General features: G+C 37.5%; 1 protein-coding gene across 1 annotated transcript in view; it reads right to left on the minus strand.

The window, feature by feature from the left end:
- The window catches only part of LOC136843024 (putative defense protein Hdd11), a 26,553-nt gene extending 2,481 nt beyond the window's left edge, over window positions 1-24,072 (minus strand). Inside the window, exons 1-3 of the mRNA XM_067111014.1 lie at window positions 24,029-24,072; window positions 3,098-3,309; window positions 159-289 (exon numbers count right to left, since the gene is read on the minus strand). Coding sequence (XP_066967115.1) covers window positions 159-289; window positions 3,098-3,305 — 339 coding nt within the window. The 5' untranslated portion in view covers window positions 3,306-3,309; window positions 24,029-24,072. The remainder of the gene's footprint in view (window positions 1-158; window positions 290-3,097; window positions 3,310-24,028) is intronic.
- Window positions 24,073-24,499: the final 427 nt, after the last annotated feature.

Raw genomic sequence — 24,499 nt, forward strand, 5'->3', positions numbered from 1 at the left:
AAACTTTAACCAAGTCCCGGTGGTGGCCTATCCTATATCGTTGCCAGATGCACGATTATGGCTAACTTTAACCTTAAAGAAATAAAAACCACTGGGACAGACAAAGCCGGCACAATAGTTTTCTTTTACAGAAAACTAAAAGGCCTCGTAAAACTCACCGCAGTCGAGTCGCAGTCGACGGTGTTGGGAGCCTCCGTGAACATTCCTGTGGGCTTCCCCGTCGCGTCGTCGAAGCCCTTGACGAAGAAGCCCTTGAACATGACGGTGGGGTCGACCCCGGAGACGACCACTGCCGAGGGCAAAAGACGTGATTAATGACCTCAAGTGACCTCACCTTTGATGGTCAGTCATAGCGGGAGATCAGTCGTTTTTAAGGGGATGAGAGTGAGTGTCAAAGGAATGATTAATGGTTTTTTATTTATTTAATTCTTTATTTATTTATTTGCTTCTTAATTGTTTCGTGAAAGGTTTCATTGTCAACTATTTAATTTTATTCTTCAATCTTTTTTTATTCAAGGTACCTCGTATTGAAAACCGTTTTGTATTCATAACACTTCAAGGCCTTCTCTCTCTCTCTCTCTCTCTCTCTCTCTCTTTCTGCCGCACACTCATTAATCAGCATGATGACTGGAAAGGACTATCTAATTTGTGTAATTATGATTATTTTCTTCTGCAATCGACCACTGCAGTTGCGAGGTGAACATAATTGCATGTGATGTGGATGTGCTAATATGTCACTCATCAACCTGCATTGGTTTTTGAGGTCCGTGTGCATTGTCACCAAAGTGCATATGATGACCATAGAAGCCACAGAAGTACTCTTCAAAATTACCACGAGAATTCACTCTAAATGATCATATTACGTAATGTATCTTACCTTGTATGGACCCATACTCAGGTATGTGTACATATATACATATACACATACATTCACAGAAACATTAAGCTACAAATGTTGTTTATTATCCAATACGCTCTACCTCGGAAATAATAACGAAGGGGAATTGTATTTGATAAGTGGTCACTTAATTATAATTCCCCTTCGGTATTATTTCCGAGGTAGAGTGAACTGGATATGAAACGACAATAAATTGTAGCTTAATGTCTCTGTATATAACATGTCACGGTGATGTGATCAACAAATATATATATATGTATATATACGAGTATGTGTTTGTGTATCTTTACATATATATATATATATATATATATATATATATATATATATATATATATATATATATATATATATATATATATATATATATATACACCCCATGTATGTATGTTTGTATGCATGTGTATATGTATATATATATATATCTGTGTGTGTACATAATGTTCTGCTTTATCAGTGTATTTCTATTACCTTATAGAAGTACTTAGCTCTAATCCTTACAAAGAACGACCTCCAAACTTTAGACGCCCCTTAAGGAAAGGAACATCCGCCCTGAAAACTGACATTAGTCCCGAAGCCAATAGATAACCTTTTCTTATCAGCTAGTAAATAACTAAAAAATCACTCTCTAAGAGGCAGGAAATGAGATCGAGTGGCATATAATTACGGGGGCAACCCCGCCGCCCTTGCATCTCGCGTCCTCTTGTCATCTAACTCTTAGACGGGTGGTTATTTTGAAAGTTCCGAGGTCCTTGGGTCTTCTCGCGTAGCCCTGGGGAGGAGGAAGTCTGCTGTCGTCTTGCTGGAAAGGTCTTCGACTTTTTTTTAATTTTTTTTTCAGCGCATTATCTCACCTCTGCTGGTTTTGATTCTACTGAGATTTAGCCTCTGGGTAGGAAGATACACACACACACAGGCATATATAAATATATATAAATATAAATATATATATTATATATACATATATATAATTATATATATATGTATATGCATATGTATATATATATTTATATATGTATATATATATATATATATATATATATATATATATATATATATATATATATATATATATATATAGAGAGAGAGAGAGAGAGAGAGAGAGAGAGAGAGAGAGAGAGAGAGAGAGAAGTGACTAAAAAGAGGTAATGAAAAAACTGCCTTCTTAGAAATGCCATATAATTTCATATATTTACTGTTACATAAACACTTATTGTTGTTTTTTCGTCTTTAGGCAGTACTTCAAAGCTCTAATTACCTATGAACACTGTATTTTATTACATCATTAACCAGACAACAACAGTAATAAACAACAAATAATCCAAATAATCCGAGCTTTATCACAGCGAATGTATAATGAGGCCAGACTGATTGAAGCTTGAACATAATTGGGCAATGATTACGTATCGCGCGCCATCTCAAGGTTTAATTAGGCTATTAAGATATTATTAAAGGGTTGCATGACATATCATTGTCAGGAATGCAAAACCGAGAGATTAACATAAGTTGGCCATAGGCTAAACCACAGGCAAGGTTCTCGTAGACACAAAGGTATTCTGTGAGAATCTTTATTCTTTACGACATACAGATAGAAGAATGTGAGGGAACGGAAGCAGTCTATTGGTATTGGAAATAAAGTCTCGGTCATTTTATACAATTCGTCCCCTTTTTTGGCAAAGTGTCGAATATGCATTATTACAATTCTTTTCAAGTTATCCGCATCGACGGTGATTTTATCGTCGACTTCTTGTTTCAGCAAAGTAGAAAGTCAGTGTCTCTCTTACCATCCAGGATGTACGGTGAGAGAGAGAGGCACATGTAACACCAAGCTGAGACTGGGACTAATTATTATTATTATTATTATTATTATTATTATTATTATTATTATTATTATTATTATTATTCACAAGATGAACCCTATTCATATGGAACAAGCCCCCCACGGGGGCCATTGACTCGAAATTTAAGCTTCCAAAGAATATGGTGTTAAATAGAAAGAAGTAACAGAAGGTAAAAATGTGAAATACAGAAAGAGGAGATCAGTTATTATAAAAACAAATTAGCAAATTAATAAATGTATAAAAATTTAAGTAAAACACCGAAACGATTTAGCAGTGGGTCTTCAGGTTTTCAAGAGAGAGAGAGAGAGAGAGAGAGAGAGAGAAAGAGAGAGAGAGAGAGAGAGAGAGAGAGACTCACCGTTGATAACGGAGTCCACAGGGACTGGTCCAGCTGGTACCTTCAGGACGTAAGGCGCAGCCGAAGTCTGCGGGTCGGCCTCGTGTTGAGGTATCATCGACGTGCAGGCAGCTGCAGGCACGTGGTCGCTCATCGCCTTCACAGATGCCGTCAGGAAGGACGACAGAAAGACCATGACGGCCGTTGTTGCTGCTGGAGACCTAGACATCCTGCTGGGGGAACAAAACGCTAGAGTTTAAACAGGTCCTGCTACTTACTTAACGAACACCATAATATTCTTTGGAAGCTTGAATTTCAGTTCAGTGGCCCCTGTGGTGGGCTTGTCCCAAATGAATAGGGTTCAACATCTAAATAATAATAATAATAATAATAATAATAATAATAATAATAATAATAATAATAATGTATAGGCCTAGACATACATGTTTACGCTAAATGCATGAAGTTAATGTACGCCATTCTCCTAAGAGGTGGAGTCTACTAACAACAATTGTTTCTGAGAGGGGGGGCTACTATCCAACCCAACTGCATCGCATTATCGACTGATTAGGCCTACTATAAAAAAAAATAGATACCCAATTCAGTGCTTAGGTCCTCGCCTGGGATTCAAATTAGACTCATCTCACTCTTGAGGTGAGAATGCTACATGATACTCGAACAAAACGAGGTCCCATTATACATACACACACACACACACACACACACACACACACACACACATATATATATATATATATATATATATATATATATATAGATATGCATCTGTAGTACAGTGGTTTTATCAATCGCCACCCCATTCAAGACTGAGGTGCCTTATAATAATGTAAACCCATATTCAAAACGCACACAAGCGTGCTTAGTCCTTCAAACGAGTGCTCACAAAGACGGGCTCTTCTTCTAGAACTATTGGCTGGAATATTTCCGTCAATCACTTAATAGTTAATGACCTGGCTTTCAAGACATCAAGGTAAAAGGTTAAAAGGGTGATGCTGCTTTTCGGGAGAAACTTTGGCGTTTGAACAGGGTTATCCTTGAAGAGCAAGTCTGATTGCAGCAGAAATATTTGTGCAGCTCGGCAAAAAAGAAAGATTTGATCATCAATAAAAATAATTAGCTAGAAATAAGTATGAATAAATACAAGGGCCATTTCGATGGTTAGTATTTAGCAATTCATGAAGTGATGTGGCAAAATAATTCTTATTTGGTAATAATAATAATAATAATAATAATAATAATAATAATAATAATAATAATAATAATAATAATAATAAGCAATGCTTATCTGTATTATGTTTTTCCGTTTAAATAAGATATAAGCTAGCCGGCGCCAAGCCTGGGACTAGCCTCTCTACACACTGGTCGTCTCAATAATCTTTTAAAGTTCTGTCAGTTCTTGACAGTATGGATTTATTAACAAGGGTTGTAATGGCTTTGCATCATTGGTCGTCTGAACACTCTTAAAATTGCCTTCAGTTTTTGACGGTATAGGTTGATTAACCAATATGATAACTGCAGTACTCCACGAGTGATGCAAGTGAACGGCTCTGAAGTGAACGCAGCCACAAGTTAGCACCGAATTGTTCAAACTTCCCCATTTGATGATCGTTACTTGGTATAAACATACCGCCGGTGTCTGGCGACCCTGGGCAGACACTAAAGTGGTCGATTTTATAGTATTTGGTTATGTTTTCCGTCGTGACCTCGCAAATGTTCTCTTTGTGACCAATCGTTAATTTTCTCTGTGGAGGTGAATTTTATGACACCGTCGGTCGTTTGTGTGTTCGTGTGTTGAAGTGACGTTTGCCCTTACCTTGGTTTAGAGAGGTGTTGAAAGGTATATTGTACTTATGGGGAGAATACTTATAAAGCATTGTTTGATGCCTGAGGCGTTGGAAGGTTTTGTGTCTTGTTCGGATAAGTGAAAGTGACCTCATAGACACTGGGAAATTTTAAAAAGTTTTTGCTATTAGTGAAAGGTAACAGCAATATTCAGATTCCTTAAACATTCAGGTGTTTTCATTTTTAAACATTCAGGTGTATTCATTTTTTATTCAAACGAAGCTTTGACTTAGGATACGGACGGAAGTGTATTAAGTCATATCACTCTACATTCTACTGAATTGAATTGTCTGGTTAATTAAGGAATTAGCGAGGTAACAGGGGTGCAACCGGTCGATGAGTATGTTAGGTTCTCACGCTGGAAGTGGCTAGGCCATGTGTATAGAAGACAGGGAATAGTACGAGATACACCAGGGTGGGTTGCCCTTGGTAGAAGCGGTAGAGGTAGGCCAAAGGAGACGTGGTTGAGGACAATGAGGCGGGAAGCAGGAGACGAGTGTTGGGAGATCTTAAGGAGTTAGCCCAGGACAGAATGTGGTGGCGTGAGTTCACCGAGGCCCTGTGCATCCTCGTGGGTGCCACAGGAAATGATTGGTTGATTGATTGAATTACTCAGCTGACGCAATTAGTGTAGTGGGTATTAATGTTCATCTTGAAGTCATGAGCACCAAATTCATCATTAAGATCTATGTAGCGGATGACCTAGTTCCTTGGACGTATAATTCATTTCTCGCTATAATGTGGTTCGGATTCCACAATAAGCTGTAGGTCCCGTTGCTAGGTAACCAGTTGGCTCTTAGCCACGCAAAATAAGTCTAATCCTGTTAATCAGCTCAGTGGTCTGGGTAAATTAAGGTATACTTAACTTTTTTCCTTAGACGTATATATTAAATATTAAATTTTTTTAACTAGACACTTATCATAAATAAATCATGCTCTCGGTTAATATAGTCGTAAAACGTTGTTGATTAAACGTAATAATAATAATAATAATAATAATAATAATAATAATAATAATGCACGGTTATTATTATTATTATTATTATTATTATTATTATTATTATTATTATTATTATTATTATTATTATTATTATTATTATTATAAGTTTAATCTACAACTTTTTATGACTATATTACCCGAGAGCATGATTTATTTATGATAAACGTCTAGTTAAAAAAATTTAATATTTATACGTCTAAATGCATTATTATTATTATTATTATTATTATTATTATTATTATTATTATTATTATTATTATTATTATTATTATTATTATTATTATTATAATAATACCAAACCTTTCCACTCAAACTGACCGTAGCCAGTAATACTGAATCAGCCTCACTCACCCTTCTACAGACAAGTGAAAGTGATCAAACTAAGCGAAGTATGTAAACCAAATAGACCTCTTTAGATAATTCAATCCAAACACGCCAATCACAAAGCATATCCTCCTTATCTTAACTAGTTTACTAATTCTCCCCCTGGACACAATCTCCCCCAAAAGCGACGCCCAAAAGCAGAAAGCAGTAGCAGTGGCCAGGTCAAGGATATACACTGTGAAAATGGCCGCGCGCGGTTAATTGATCAAAATGTGCAGTCGTTAGTTGCCACATGCACGGGATCAAACGGCGAGGGAGAGAGAGAGAGGTAAGAAAGGGAAGGTGAGGGGAAGTGGGGGAGGGGAACTCCTAAAACAAAAGAATCAAAGGGGTTAGTTGTAGCAAATAATACGGGCGATCAAAAGAAATTCCCACACGCTGGCGGTCAATAAGTTCAGCTTGAATAAAAGGCATTTTTTTTTATGTTCTTGTTTCACGTGATCAAAGGTATGTCTCTCTCTCTCTCTCTCTCTCTCTCTCTCTCTCTCTCTCTATATATATATATATATATATATATATATATATATATATATATATATATATATATATACATACATATATATATACACACATATACAGTTGCGCTTTCGTTAAATAATTATTATATATAAATGTCAAAGTTCATGAAAGTCACATTCGGTGGATAGCTTGCTCACTTAAAATCAAACACTCCATTAGTATAAAAGTGTCCTTATCACGCGAGAAAGATGAAAATACTTGTAGGAATATGATGATAATTATGAAAAAAAAAAACTCTTAAGCGATGAGATTTCTTTTGTTTTCGATGTTAGTCCATATTCACGCAAGTAGACCTGACCTCTATGGTTTAACAGTTGCATGATGGTGGTTCAGGTCTGCGGACGCCCTTATACAACTGACCGCAATTTCTTTGTTTTCCTTGGAGGGTATGGTGGTGAAGGGATGGTGGTGATGTTTGGATTGATTAAATGAACAAATAAAACGTTGGCGTCATATTTTTCTTGTATATATATATATATATATATATATATATATATATATATATATATATATATATATATATATATATATATGCAAAATTCATATATACTGTATATGTATATACTGTATTATCATTATATATATAATATATATATATATATATATATATATATATACATATACTGTGTATATATATAATATGCTTTATATATATATATATGTATATAAGTATATATATATATATATATATATATATATATATATATATATATATATATATATATATGTGTGTGTGTGTGTGTGTGTGTGTGTATATGTATAGTCTGTCTGTGGTTGCGTACAGAGTGGGAGAGAGACAGACAGACAGACAGAAAAAGACAGAGAGAAGGGGCAAACGATATACGGAGGAAAAGTGACAGGGTTGATTAATTCACCATTACACGGTAGGGCCCTTGAGACGAACGGCCTCTTGAGATCCCTTAACGAGAGCCTCGACTATTTTCAAACCCCTTCGAGTCACAATGACTTGGAGTTCTCAGTTGTTAAACAAGTAAACAATGCGCCGAAGTTGAGTTTTCTGTACAACGTATAATCAAGGCCACCGAAAATAGATCTACCTTTCGGTGGTCTCGGGATAATGCTGTATGAGCCGCGGCCCACGAAACTTTAACCAAGGCCCGGTGGTGGCCTGACCTATATCGTTGCCAGAAACACGATTATGGCTAACTTTAACCTTGAATAAAATCAAAACTACTGATGCTCGAGGGGTGCAATTTGGTATGTTTGGTGACTGGAAGGTGGATGATCAATATACCAATTTGCAGCCCTCTAGCCTCAGCAGTTTTTAAGATCTGAGGACGGACAGGAAAAATGCGGACGGAGAGGCAAAGGCGGCACAATAGTTTTCTTTTACAGAAAACTAAAAATGGAGTTTTTGACTCGACTCAGGAGTCGACCGGAATTTATAGTGGCTAGACTTGAATGGTTTAACGTCCTTACAGAAATGTGAGGCACCGTAGGACTTTTAAAAGGCGTATGGAATTAGGCACTTCGTGGGAGTTTGAATCGGAAATTGAATTATTCTTTATTAATGTGTGACTTAAAACGGAAATTCGTGGAGGTGATTGCGGAAGTGATTATGGAAGAGATTATTATTATTATTATTATTATTATTATTATTATTATTATTATTATTATTTGGATAATGAATTGTTGTTTAGAAATGAGTAACTTAAAGTGGAAGTTCGTGGAGGTGATTGCGGAATTGATTATGGAGGAGATTATTATTATTATTATTATTATTATTATTATTATTATTATTATTATTATTTGGGTACTGAATTGTTGTTTAGAAGTGAGTAACTTAAGATGGAAGTTCGTTGAGGTGATTGCGGACGAGATTATGGAAGAGGTTATTATTATTATTATTATTATTATTATTATTATTATTATTATTATTATTTGGATACTGAATTGTTGTTTAGAAATGAGTAACTTAAAATGGAAATTCGTTGAGGTGATTGCGGACGAGAATAAGGAAGAGATTATTATTATTATTATTATTATTATTATTATTTTATTATTATTATTATTATTATTATTATTATTATTATTATTATTATTATTATTATTATTATTTATTTTTATTTGGATATTGAATTGTTTATGAATGTGTAACTTCCAAGGTAAATTCGTAGAGGTAATTGAGGACGAGATTAATGGAGATATTATTATTATTATTATTATTATTATTATTATTATTATTATTATTATTATTATTTTATAAATGTGTAACTTACAAGGCAAATTCGTGGGGGTAATTGAGGACGAGGGTAAGAAAGAGATTATGAATGGGAGGTATTATTATTATTATTATTATTATTATTATTATTATTATTATTATTATTATTATTATTATTATTATTATTATTCAGAAGATGAAATCTATTCCTATGGAACAAGCCCACAGGGGCCATTGACTTGAAATTCAAGTAACAGAAAATAACAGGAAATACAGGAAGAAGAGATCAGTTATCAGAAAAGAAAAAATAAATCAAGAAACTGATAGATAAATAGATAAAAATGTAGGTAATTAATTAAAATACAAGGAAAAGAAGGAAAATGATTTTGGACAGTAGTTCAAATTGTTCTGTCAATAACCTTCACGCATCTGTGCTGTTATCAAGAGTACTCAAACATCTGTGTCGAACAGATGAACAAACAGACAAAGAAGAATTACGAAGAATAACGAAATAATGAACAAAAAGAAGAGGAAAATTAAAACATTGGTTGAAACGGCCTAGTGGAGGTGAGAGAATCAGAAGGAAAGCGGAAAGAAACAAGGTAAGGACAACTTTAAATGCTCTCCTGTTTATTCTCTCTCTCTCTCTCTCTCTCTCTCTCTCTCTCTCCTAAGAGCCTCCATCTCCCCATCCCCAACCCCTCCTATTCTTTTTTTTTATTCCATGTATGCATACACGGCCATAAACTTGGGGACTAATTGGTGCTACAGGGAACATAAGAAGAAGAAGAAGAGGAAGAAGAAGAAGGGAAAAAAAAAGGGACTTTGAGTATTGTAAGAGTCTTAAATTAAGAACCTACATTTAGGGCCGCTAATGGTACACATACTTTCACCGTCATTTAAAGCCAAGGACGCTTGTGACCTTTTATCAGAGAGAGAGAGAGAGAGAGAGAGAGAGAGAGAGAGAGAGGATGGATGCTGGGAATGGGGGTAGAGGAATCGTAGGGATGTGGGGAGAAGTGGGAGAAAGGAGGGGGGTGAAGGGGAAAAAGAAAGGATGCAAATAGCCTAAAGGTTGTGTGTAGATTTGTGATGGAAATTTGTATTACCTTTTTATGCACTGAATCACGGGCTGTGTTTGCTGAGTGGGTTTTGTTTTTTTTATCTGCGAGTCAGAAATACTAATGACTGTAATTTCAGTGGCTTTGATTGTACGTTAGATGCTCATGTAAATCTTGGGTCATATGGAAATGAAGCACAATTACCCGTAAAAAAACTGCAGTGTATTTTTTCTAAACAGTGAAAACATTATTTAAAACAAATATGCTAATGACGGGCATCCAGTATACCCCGTAGGGAGGTATTGCCGTCAGTGCACCTCGTGCGGTGCACTGTAGACATTGTTTAAGGTTTTTTGCAGCGTGCCTTCGGCCCCTAGCAGCAATTCCTTTCGTTCCTTTCACTGTACCTCCTTTCATATTCTGTTTCTTCCATCTAACTTTCCACCCTCTCCTAACAATTGAGTCATGGGGTAACTGCGAGGTTTTCCTCCTGTTATACACCTTTCAAACCTTTTACTGTCAGTTTCCGTTTCAGCGCTGAATGTCCTCATAGGTCCCAGTGCTTTGGCCTTTGACCTAAATTCTATATTACATTCAATTCAATTTAGAACGAATGTGTCTGTGACGGGCATCCAGTATAGTTTTCAGTTAGCATAAAAAAAACTATTTTAAAATGCAAAAAAAAAAAAAAAAAAAAAAAAACTAGTGCTCTAAAATTCTGTAGCTTCCTGATGAGTTCACCTTTGCCGTCGGCCGGCCGAAGAGGTCGGCGAGTTCATTTACGGGATTTATTTTTTTTTTTTTTTTTACTGTCTCCCTGAGGGTGAAAATCTATTAGAGTCTAGAGTGGTCGTTTTAACATTTGCTTTACCTTTGGACTTATAAATAAATTGTAATAGGATGTAAATGAAGACTTATTGCGTTACGCTTTGGGAATGATTGGCCTAAATTTTCTGCGATAATTTTTATTTATTTTATTTTTTGTTTTGTTTTATGGAGTGCAATACGGACTTTGATTCGCATTTTATATTAATAAATGCTCGATCTTAAATAGTGGTAGCTCCCCATTCTTCTTCTTTTCGAAATTGTGTCTGTTTTGTCCTTATATATATTATATATATATATATATATATATATATATATATATATATATATATATATATATATATATATATATATATATATATATATATATATATATATATATATATATATATATATATATATATACACACACACACACACATATATATATATATATATATATATATATATATATATATATATATATATATATATATATATATAGTAGTGTGTGTGTGTGTGTAGGATTTGTGCCATTGTAATGTAGGCTTACTTCCTGGGAGACGAATATTGACGTAGCGTCTGTGGGTGTGTGTGTGAATGTGTGTGTGTGTGCGCGTGCGTGTCTGTCCAATTAGTCATCAAATTATCGTGCGTCTTCTGATTCGTTAAACTTGTGATACTGAAGTTTTCGAACACTAACATCAGTCATGGTTTTGTCAGTGGTGGATTTTAAATATCTCTGACGTCCATTGTTGTTTAAAATCCCCTTTTATGATATTCTTCATTTGTTACTGTCCGCATATATTTTAAGTACAGGATAAATACACGTGCGCTCGCCTGTGATATACAAAACGTAAAACAATAATAAATAGGAAAACTAACACGATAGAAAACGGAAACAGAAAACTAAAAATAGCACAGAAATGATGAGCATTTAGCAATGTCCACCAAAGCCAGGTCTGATCACTACTTGGTTGGGTAACCACTCATAAGTGCCGTCTGTAGATGGGTATTGGCATGAGGCTAGCAACCTCCTCCTAAAAATCAGTATTCTAGCAGTAGCACGAGAGGCTAGAGCATCTTATGAAGCCTTCCCAAATCCTAAAAATGTTTTATTAATAGTTGAAACAAACAACTGGAATCTAAGTCCTGTGTGATCGGCCATGGGTCACAATGAGACTTGCTAGCACCAACAGTGAACGAAATTCCTCGTAGGGGGTTAGTGCCGTCAGTGCGCCTCATGCGTTCCACTGTAGGCATTGCTGAAGTTTCTTTGCAGCGTCCCTTCGGCCCCTAGCTGCAACCCATTTCATTCCTTTTACAGTACCTCCGTTCTTATTCTCTCCCTTTCATCTCACTTCCCACCCCCTCTAGATTCATAGTGCGACTGCGAGGTTTTCCTCCTGTTACACCTTTCAAACCTTTTTACTGTTAGTTTCCGTTTCAGCGCTGAATGACCTCATAGGTCCCAGCGCTTGGCCTTTGGCCTAAATTCTGTATTATATTCTATTTTATGACCGTTTTATATATATGGTTCCTCTCTTTTTATTTCCTCTGTTATTGTGTATGTAAAGTGTTGGTATCAAGGAGACACCAAGATAATCAATCGCATTTGAATGTCAATGAAATGGCCCCGTAGGGCGGAGGGAGGGGGAAGTGTTGCTGTCAGTGCACCGCGCACAGTACACTGTAGGCCTTACTTGAGGTTCTTTGAGGCGTTCCTTCGGGCCTTAGCTATAACCCCTGTTATTCTTTTTACTATACCTCCATTTATATTCTCTTCCATCTTACTTTCCACCCTCTCCTAACAATTGTTTTAACATTATATTTATGGCCGAATGACCTTATAGGTCGCAGCACTTGGCCTTAATTTTAATATTCCAATTCCATTCAATGAAATGCCACTAGACCTATATTTTATATTCCAGGTCTAATTCAACGAAATGCCACTAGAGCACAAAATAGATATTTACGTTAGAGACGTGGAGTCATTCCCTAATATATCCCCTTAAGCTCTCCCCCTCCAACACCGCCCGCCCCCCAACTCCCAATTAGGGAACGACCATAAAGCTCTTCTTGCACCTGGACGAATTATAATGACCCCGAGACCACTTGGCTTCCTTTTCGGGTCTCGAGACCCAGTTAGGCCTCCTTTTATTTCGAGAGGTCGGTTAAGGTCCTTCAGAGGAGCGGGTCGTCGTCAGCTAACGAAGTGTTATGTTGCACTTGAACACCTTCAGGCTTCTGCTCTCTCTCTCTCTCTCTCTCTCTCTCTCTCTCTCTCTCTCTCTCTCTCTCTCTCTCTCTGTAGTGCCTGTTTATACGGTTAGATGCCATCCCATACCTGGCATGTATAAGTATATACAATTTGATGAATGCGATCGATGGACAGTTTTGATAAACTTTTTTTCTTTACTACTGTTCTCAATATTACTACTGTCATTGCCATTATTATGAATACTATTTTTTATACTTCTTCAGCAACTGTGTGGATATTGCCGATTTATCAGTCTTTTTGTCATGTTATCTCAAGTATCTAGATTGTGTATATTATTGTCTCTGCTTTGTATATTCCATGTATATGGCCTTGAGCTGAAATAAAATCTGTTATTATTATTATTATTATTATTATTATTATTATTATTATTATTATTATTATTATTATTATTATTATTATTATTATTATTAGTAGTAGTAGTAGTAGTAGTAATGACCTCGTAAATTCCAGTGCAAGAAGTCCTTTTACAGAGACGTAAGCGGACGTACACGGTCTTATTCCTTCCCTATATAACTATTAAAGTTATATTCCTATTTCCCGATTTTCTTAGGTTGTTTGCGTTTATTGCTTAATAATGTTTCTAAGTTTTCTGTTCGTTTTCTTGTGTCGGTCTCCATGAAAAAATGAAGGCATATGTATCTCTGAGAAGTGTCCGTTTCCTGGGCATCAGTTCATTTCTATCGCCATTTTGTAAATGCTTTGGGTTTTCTTCGTTTTACTTCATGAGTATTCGCCAACAGATATGTAACTTAAACATATTCACATCTGGATCCTGATTCACATACGTATGGCTCATTCACTTCACCGTATACTTGTAGAGCCTCCATATATGTAAAATATGCGAAAAACTATTTACATTTTAATTTTTTTTTTTTGTGGTTAGGGGAACTGGTTTCTGCACTAAGACTCATTCACTACACCTTATTACTTGTAGAGCCCCAAAGTATGTAATTTATGTGAAAAACTATTTACGCTTTTAACAATTTTTTTTTTTTTTATTTGTGGTCAGGGGAACTGATTTCTGCGCTAAGTTATGAGAAGAGCATTGGCTAAAATATCTCAGACAAAGAACTGGGGAATAATTGTTAAATTATGAAAAGAATGTCTCTTCTTTTCTATGTTTAACAAGTCCTGGTTAACTCTCATTGTATAATCTGTCTTATTAACAAAACTGAAAAATTTTCTGACCATTTTTGGAAAATTTCCTTAAAAAAGGAATTTGACGATACTTGAATTGTTTTCATTGACGTCCGTACACCTAGAGAGAGAGAGAGAGAGAGAGAGAGAGAGAGAGAGAGAGAGAGAGAGAGAGAACCATCCATGATAACGGGAACCTCGAATAGTGAATTTGGCATCAACAGATATCAGAGAGAGAGAGAGAGAGAGAGAATAATGAAAGTAACGAAAATGCACGTTCAGTAACGACCATCCATGATAACGGGAACTTCTAATAGTGAATGTGGCAACAACAGAGAGAGAGAGAGAGCGAGAATAATGAAAGTAACGAAAATGCACGTTTAGCAACGACCATCCATGATAACGGAAACCACTAAGAGTGAAGTTTGCATCAACAGATATCCGTGAATTAACCCAATGCGGAGGGTAGAAGGTCAGTTTAAGGTTATAGGACTAGGCAGAGGCTAGGGCAACAATAACAGCGTACCAGTCATGGAAGGAAAGTTCAAGGCAAAGCGTCTAGTAACCTCAAGGAAGGCGGAAGGAAAGCCTAAGTGAGGAAGTTGTAGAGGGCAGTTCCCAGGATGAATTTAAAGACTGGCAGTTGAAGTCAAATGGAAAAGGGGGGGCCATCAGAGGTCTGAGGTTCAGCCACAGCTGTGATTTTGTATCTGTGTGTTTAACCGCTGAGGCTTTGCAGTTTAACTGATTCTAGATGTACCCCTTTACCTTCTGTATACTTATTTGAAAGAGCTTGATTAGTATTTTCGATTGATGGTAGGCCTTATATATAAGTGTGTATATGATTATATGTATATATAAATATATTATATATATATATATATATATATATATATATATATATATATATATATATATATATATATATATATATATATATATATATATATATATGCATATATGCATATTAACCCGTTCTCCCTCACAAGATCGATGAGACAGGAAATACGTTCTTTTTGTGGCCTACGGGATCACGAGAGAGATAAAGAAATATATGGCTTCAACTCCAATGAAGGGAATAGGCCTACATCGTGAAAAATGGGAAATAGAAAAAACACAGACGCAGGAAGAGAATTCCAAAAGTGATCAGCATAATGAAGAACGCGGCTGCCAATTCAAGCAATCTTTGGGCCTCATTTTCGTCGTAAGTAGATCCAGCAATAGAAATAAAGTTGGTCTCTGCAAGGATGACTTTGGTCTAGCCTGAACTCCAGAGAATCTAATGTGTGAACTTTCAGCAGAGAGAGAGAGAGAGAGAGAGAGAGAGAGAGAGAGAGAGAGAGAGAGAGAGAGAGAGAGAGAGAGATTTGATTTGGCCTCGTGAGAGGCTAATTTATTGGACACCCCTTCCCACCCTGTGAGATGCGCAGCATCAAAAAAGATACGTATACAGGACGCCCAAAATGGTTGAGTCACAGTAGAACAACCCCTGAAGGGAGAGAGAGAGAGAGAGAGAAATGGGTAAGGGTTGTCTTGGAGGAACTGAACATGACCAAGTTATGGGCATTCCCGTTTGGATATTGCCTCAGGTTCAGAGTTCAGAGACGAAGTAAGAAAAATTCAAGGTTGCGTGGGAATGGCGGAAGATGTGTGAGTGGCGTTTAACGGAAGAGGAAACAGTTATGAAGGGTTGATTCATCAGAAAAAAAAAGAATGAAAAGCTGTGGGCCTGAGAAGATCGCAAAAGCAGAGCCCTTTGGAAAACCTATAAAACTGGGAATGGACTGGAATGGAATATAAAATTTAGGCCTAAGGCCAAGCGCTAGGACCTATGAGGTTATTCAGCACTGAAAGGGAATTTGAGAGTAAAAAGGTTTTAAAGTTGTAAATAGAGGAAATCCTCGCAGTTACGCCTTGAAACAATAATTAGGAGAGGGCTGAAAGTAAGATGGGAGAAAGAGAATATGAGCGGAGGAACATTTAAAAGAAATGAAATGGGCTGCAGCTATGGGCCTAAGGGACGCCGCAAAGAACCCTCAAGTAATACCTACAGTGAACCACGTGAAGTAAACTGACAGCACTATTCTCTTGCGGGGTATAAAATTGGGAATGAACAATAATATTATAGAGCAGTTAGATTAAAAAAATAAAATATTCATCAGCGGAAAAAAAAAAAACTAAAAAGATCGCAGAAAAAAGGAGTCCCTCGGAATACCTATAAAATTGTGGAAAGGAACAAATGTTGAACTGTCAGCAATATGATAGAAGAATTAGATGTACGTACAAAGGTAGCATTACATTTACTGGGATGAGTCAAGCAGTGGTTACAAAGTTTGGCCAAGAGAGCAGTATTTCATTCTGTCAAATACCTTAAAATCATGCAGACTGTATTACGAAAGTAACGTACAGTACGAAATATCTCCTATGCATTTTCCATATGAAACCCGTAATGATAATAGCTCCCGTAATATAAGGGGTTAGTGCTGTCAGTGCACCTCACCCATTGTAGGTATTACCGAAGGTTCTATGCGGCGTCCCTTCGTCCCCTAGCTGCAACCCCTTTCATTCCTTTTATTGTTCCCCGTTCATATTCTCTTTCCCCCATATTACTTTCCACCCTCCCCTAACAATTGTTTCGTAGTGCAATTGCGATGTTCTCCTTTAAAACCTTTTCACTCTCAATTCACCTTTCAACGCTGAATGACCTCATAGGTCCCAGCGCTTGACCTTTGGCCTAAATTCTATATTCTATTCTATTCTTAAGGTCCTCTGCAGCGTCCCTTCGGCCCCTGGCTGCAACCCCTTTCATTCTATGTACTGTACCTCCGTTCATATTCTCTTTTATCTTACTTTCCACCCTCTCCTATCATTGTTTCAACATTATTTCCAGCGCTTAGTGACCTCATACGTCCCAAAGCTTGGTTTTTGGTCTAAATTATACTTTCCAATTCCAATTCCAATAATAATCCTTGAGAAGAAAAATGGATTCAAGGTGACTGAGAAAGTGAGAGTCGAGTGATAGCAAAAGTTTAATCAATAAACAAACAGAAAGTGACTGCGTCTAATGCCTTTTTTTTCCTTGGGAGATTTCATGGCCTCCTCCCAAGTCATGCACAGTTTTACCTTGTGACCGCCCCCCCCCCCAGCAGGAGAATTACCGGTTCAATTACACTGCACGGCGTGACTAATGACTTTTGTGTCTTCAGGTGACTTGGCGTAAATGAATTATATTTCTTGTCTTTTCGTGTTCGCGTCCTTTTCGTTTTCGTTTGTGGGTATTTATGACTAGTGGCGATTTCTTGTCAGGTAACGCTGTAAAATGTCGTGAACACTGGTCGGACACTTATCGCCAACATATCACATACAGGTTGAAAACAAGTCAGCGACAGTAAGGAGAGGGCCAGTCTTTGGCCAATGCAGGACGGTCGTATGAAGCGTTTGTTAGGACTGCAGTTATTTAACCTGCTTACGCTGCGGAGAGAAAATAACACAAACACACATCGGAAACTTGTTGCTAACATATCGCATACAGGTTGAAAACGAGTCGGCTACCGTAATCTTTAAGAAATGTTAGATAATTGTATGAAGCACTGATTAGACTACTATTATTTAACTTGTTTGTGATTCGTGTGAGAAAAGTTACCGACGCGTGCTTACGACATGTTTAATGCCACGCAGACGCACTCTCAGATCTGGTTTTAAAGGATTGTGGTTGTATAAAGGTGTTATCAAAAGAAAACCAGCGTTTTAACACAACATTATCGTTAATGGAAGCGAGGAACTAAAGCGTTGACAAAAACAAAAACAAAAAAATCTTGACATCAGAATCTCTGTTGACAAAAACACGTCAGAAAACTCGCTATGGGAATCCCTGTTAGAGTATTGATCACGGCAATAACGTCTAACTGACTGTACTGCATTGCTCTAGTGAACACTTGAATGATACCAAGCAGTGAAGAAACGTCCTTATGATTGCCTGTGCACTGTTTTGCATTCATTAAATATACTATTTTCGACCAGTAAGAGTTTATGCCACTTGAAGAACAACTACTGATTTTAGTAAATTTAGCAATGATTTTGTTCTAGACAGAAGACACAGTTGTTCTGGTTACAACTTTAAAATGTCAACAGACACGCCCCCTCCCCTCTCCCCTCCCCATTAGGGCGGTAGTGCCGTCAGTGCACCTCACGGGATGTACTGTAGACATTACTAAAGGTTCTTTGCAGCGTCCCTTCGGCCCCTAGCTGCAACCCCTTTCAATCCTTTTATTGTACCTCCAGTCACATTATCTTTCATCCATCTTGCTATCCACCATCTCCTGGTAATTATTTCATAGTGCAACAGCGAGGTTTTCCTCCTGTTACACCTTCCAGACCCACCTACTCTCAATTTCCTTTCCAGTGCTGAATGACCTCATAGGTTCCAGTGCTTTGCCTTTGGCCTAAACCCTATATTCCATTCCTCTCTCTCTCTCTCTCTCTCTCTCTCTCTCTCTCTCTCTCTCTCTCTCTCTCTCTCCACATGGATGGGTCCACGGACAGGAGATTCGATATGCAAATTTCCTTTTGAAGCCGGGCGAGGTGAGCAACCAGGTGTCATTGAATCAGATTCTGGGGGTCATGTGAAAAAGAAGGGAGGTATCACTTTTGAAAACACGTCGATTGAAAAAAACAAGTCAGATTTTCAATCATCCCGGTGATTGCTAACCTCGTCTTCAAGGTGATTGTCGTGAATGATGGTTATTTATTGCGTTGCGATTGATTCTGATGAGTGAGATAACCTTGATTTTGCGATCTGAAGATTACTTTTCGGTTATTTACTGAATTCTCATACTTTGGCTTACTTATGGATTTCGGGAAACGTATTTTTCTTTTATTTCTTTTTAGTTTTCTGTAGAAGAAAGCTATTGTGCCGCCTTTGTCTGTCCATCCGCACTTTTTCTGTCCGCCCTCAGATCTTAAAAACTACTGAGGCTGGAGGGCTGCAAATTGGTATGTTGATCATCCACCCTCCAATCATCAAACATACCAAATTGCAGCCCTCTAGCCTCAGTAGTTTTTATTTTATTTAAGGTTGAAGTTGCCCATAATCGTGCTTCTGGTATCGATGTAGGACGGGCCACCACCGGCCCGTGGTTAAAGTTTCATGGGCCGCGGTTCATACAGCATTATACCGAGACCACCGAAAGATAGATCTGTTTTCGGTGGTCTTGATTATAAGCTGTACAGAAAACTCGATTGCGCCGAAGAAACTTGGGCGCATTTTTTACTTGTTTTTGTTGGAGATCATTATCTATTTCTTTAATTGATTTTTAACGAGAATATCCCTCGTTGTCTTGGATAATGGATGAGATGCTATTTTCATTACCTACTTATTTATGAATATTTAATTTCTGTCAGAGAAAAGTTATCTACAAAACTTCCGACATGCATTGCAGAAATCTATTGGTTCATTTCTCCGTACTTTAAACATTTTTGCCCAATATTTATGAGAGCCATTTGGTAATCTCGTGGAATTGCCTCATTTATTTTGCTTATGCATTCCTATAACATCCTCATAAAGAATTAGTTAAAATATCGTGATTTCATTGTTATTATAGAGCGCATTTTTTTTTTCTTTCACCGGAGGCTGCCAATAACTTCCCGGGTCAATTAAATTTTTTTCGTCCTGTTTGTTAAATAAATTTAATATATTTAGTAGTTCTTTATTTAAATTTTGGTTTTCTGTAAAAAAAAAAAAAAACCATTGTGCCGGCTGTCTGTCCGTCCGCATTTTATTCTGTCCGCACTTTTTCTGTCCGCCCTCACATCTTAAAAACTACTGAGGGTAGAGTGCTGAAAATTGGTATGTTGATCATCCACCCTCCAATCATCAAACATACCAAGTTGCAGCCCTCTAGCCTCAGTAGTTTTCATTTTAATTAAGGTTAATGTTAGCCATAATTGTGCTTCTGGCAACGATATAGGATAGGCGACCACCGGGACGTGGTTAAAGTTTCATGGGCCGCGGTTCATACAGCATTATACAGAGACCACCGAAAGACAGATCTATTTTCGGTGGCCTTTATTATACGCCGTAGCGGCTGTACAGAAAACTCGAGTACGCTGAAGAAACTTGCTTATTCGTGGATCTTATTCTATTATCTCCGTTGAAGTCCTTTTAGAGACTTACATGCAAACAAGCAAATTGATTTCAAAATGAATTTGCTTTGGCTCAACAGACCTTCGTTTATACTGTTTTAATTAATCCTGTCAGTAGTTTTATTATAGTGATCATCATTATGAATGTCAACGCCCTTAACCATCCCATTACTACAGTTTGTATCATTAATAATTATAAAATTATCACCACTATAAATGCGAGCACCTAGCTTTGTGCAGTTGCTAATACTATTGATAATAATATTTTTGTCGTTAACATTATCCCCATTACCTAAGAAATTCACAATATCGTGACAAAATGTCATGTAATTAAAATCCAAAACTAAATGAATGAATTGTATTAATAAGATAACAAGTAAAAAATGCGCAGAAGTTTCTTCGGCGCTATCGAGTTTTCTGTACAACCGCTAGAGCATATAATCAAAGCCACCGAAAATAGATCTACCTTTCAGTGGTCTCGGTATAATGCTGTGTGGGTCGCTGCCCATGAAACTTTGACCATGACCTGGTGGTGGCCTATCCTATAACGTTGCCGGAATCACGATTATGGGTAAATTTAACCTTAAATAAAATCAAAACTACTGAGGCTAGAGGGCAGGAATTTGGTATGTTTGATGATTGGAGGGTGGATGATTAACATACCAATTTGCAGCCCTCTAGCCTCAGTAGTTTTGAAGGTCTGAGGGCGGAGAGAAAAAGTGCGGGTAGAACTAAAAACAAAGATTTTCGAACAACAGTTTTTAGCGAAAACAATAAGGAGGAAGACCGTTCAGATGTTCGAAAATTTATGTTTTTTCTTTTGCATATTTACACAATTTATTTACAATAATGAACGATTTTTCTTTCATAACAAATAATCATCATTTTAGTCATCATCATTATAAATGCCAGTACCCACCGTTCTTCTCATTCATTATTTCTGTTGACGTCTGGATGCGCTGAGGTAAAAACCGGTGCCCTTAGGATGATCCGTCATCGGAGAAAGCCCCTTGCGTGATAGGGCGACGGGAGTCCTTGCTTCATGGCTAGGGTGAATGTCGGTATCCCCAAGGTATCCCCATAAGAAATTATATGGCAGGCCGCTAGACGGGCCTTCCAGCAGCTTCTCATTTCCCTATTCCCCCCTCCCCTCCCCTCCCGGCCCCCTCCGGCTGTTGGTGTGACCTCACAAACAAGTACTCGCAAACAGCGGTCGCTCTCCCCTGCGCTCACCGCTAATGGGTAAATAACTGCAGGTGTTGGGCTTTTTTTTTTTTTTTTTAAAGAGATGGTGGCGTTCTGTAAAGCATCTTTTCGGTCGCGATATCTTGTTATGTCGTTCCTCGTTGAACGCGCTGTTTTTCTTAACGAGTTATGAATATTGTATACCTTATTATTGTTGTCATCAAGGAGCAGAATGGCCTTTCTATTACGGGGAGACAGTAGCAATTAAAGTTAATTCACAAAGAAATGACGATTTGATTTTTTAAAAAAGGGACAATTTAAGTCAGAAAACATTTGCTAAGGAAATAGTAGATGGTTCTTTTTAAGATATGAACAACGGCATTGGTAACATTACCAGGAAGATCATCCCAGATTTTTTACGTATAATTGATGAATGACTTCTGGCAGTGGAAAGTGTAACAGTGTGGCATTTAATTTGAACAGAAATTGAAAGCTAATGCTGCACTTGGGATACGGGCTCTGAAAGTTTCCTATTAAAAATGGAGCTGATAAAGAGGACGTCACCTATTCAAGAAACCTTATTCAAAAGATGATCTCGGGAAGCTGTGTGACACCCAGACAAGAGAACAGTAGGTGAGCATTGGCAGAACGAATGACCAGAAGCATGTTAGTTTAATACCACCAGCTCCAAATATTTCAGCCCAAAAGAGTAATAGTAGCGTTTTGGTAGCATCAGATAACATATTTTGAGGTGGTATGGGCAAGAAAGTTTGGACCTGACAACTTCTCTGAGTATTGCAAAATGTAAGGCCAGTGTTGCTTGTGCAAAGCGAATCTGAGTTCAAAATTTTAAGAGTAAGTTCGTCTGCATTCTCCTTATCTGCCAAGCAAACCATCATGTCTCTGGCATAAACTAAAACCAGGAAAGGTCAATATCACTACCATGAGGAACATCGACGGCATAGGTCTTTGGTATAAACTCATACCAGGAAATGTCAAGAATACTACCATGAGGAACATCTAAGGGAGAGGTCTTTCGTATATGAACTAAAAACAGGAAAGGCCAAGAACACTACCATGAGGAACATCGACGGATCAGGTCTTTGGTGTGAACTAAAAACAGGAAAGGTCAAGAACACTACCAAGAGGAACGCCGACGGCAAATAGGTCTTGGCTGAATGAAAACATCAACAACTCTCTGTTAACGGCTGCAAAAAAAAAAGACTGGGAAGATAAGCCGTACCTAGCCTCCAACGCCGAAGTTAACGAAGTGGATGTACAAGAACCATTTGGTTAAGCAAGTCACGGACAGCACCGATATTAATTTGAACAAATCTCGGATGTTTTTAATAAGAATCTACTAAAGCATCAAAAATGTCCCATCGCTTTTCATCAGCATCAGAAAACAATGAAGGTATGGGGCATGGCTTGTTACTGGTGCTGAGTATCTATAAATCTCTAGGGAGCTGGTACAACATTGCATATTTCCGCTCGTCTGGAAAAGGGTCTTCTAGGAAACTGAAAAGACCAAATATCCAAACTTAGGAAGGAGGACCCTGGAATATTTTTTTTTTTTTTTAGACTATTGGGAAGACCTATACTTACCCCAACCGACCTTTCTAATGTGTCTCAAATAAATACTAGATTTCATGAGAAGTGGCCCAGGATAGCAGGTATCAAGAAGAATTCCCATTGAAGACTGTTAATTTCCTCAGAGCCCCTATTGAACTGCTCAGCTTTGTCCTCATGGTTAGTTAACCGTTTTCTCTCAGCCTATTATACAAAACGCGATGTATGTATACATTTATTTTTCTATTAGCAGCATCAACAGTCTGCAAGTATAAACTCCATGTTTACACTTGCTGACGTCCTGCTAGGGGCCAGCCTCTCACTACTGGTCTCTATGCAAATTTGTAGAATAAATGTACCTTCTGTCCAGGGCGGTACATCAAGTCCCTAGATTCGGGACTTGTATAAAGTCCCTTCCAGGTCGTCGTTTGGTTGAATTACTTGAACGGTATTTCGATAATTTAAGTGTAAAGTAACTTTCATATCCATTCAATTATTACAATTTCTCTTCTCGTCATAATGTGGTTCGGATTCCACAATAAGCTGTAGGTCCCGTTGCTAGGTAACCAATTGGTTCTCAGCCACGTAAAATAAATCTAATCCTTCGGGCCAGCCCTAGGAGAGCTGTTAATCAGCTCAGTGGTCTGGTTAAACTAAGATATACTTAACTTTTCTGAACAAAATGTGTTTGGAAAAGCAGTTAAGAATAAATACCTCGACATAATTGTTAAGTTTAATCCCAAGAAAAGCAGTGATTTAGCATTATTAAAAAAAGAAATAATATTTAAAACCAAAACAGAAAACAGCTGAAGCGCACTCACTGTACCTCTCGAGTCGACGCGACGAGCTCTCTTGAAGACGCCTTTTAGCAAGCAGAGAACGGAACTAAATTTCCTCCTCGGAAACGGAGGCGACTATATCCTTCCCTTGAGGATCCCCGCCCTCTTGACCTTCGGTCGTGCCACGCGATTGGCTGCGAGGTCATACGAAGGGGCGGAGCCAACTTTCTGGAAGGGTTACGGGAGATCACGGAACGAAAGCCGGAAGGAAAAAAGAGAGAGAGAGAGAGAGAGAGAGAGAGAGAGAGAGAGAGAGAGAGAGAGAGAGAGAGAGAGAGAGGCAAACAATTCATGGTCAGGAAACGATAAGTTTTCTCTCGAGCAAGATCGCTTGAACTTCTCTCATTGCAATTTTCGTGTCATTTTCAGGGTTGGACGTTAATTCTTGTTGCTTTAATGATGTTGCTGATTGAATTATAAGATATAATTGGGTTGTTGAGCAAATGGTGGCCATTAAA

Source organism: Macrobrachium rosenbergii, chromosome 10, assembly GCF_040412425.1.
Source record: "Macrobrachium rosenbergii isolate ZJJX-2024 chromosome 10, ASM4041242v1, whole genome shotgun sequence".
NCBI classification, from domain to species: Eukaryota; Metazoa; Arthropoda; class Malacostraca; order Decapoda; family Palaemonidae; genus Macrobrachium; species Macrobrachium rosenbergii.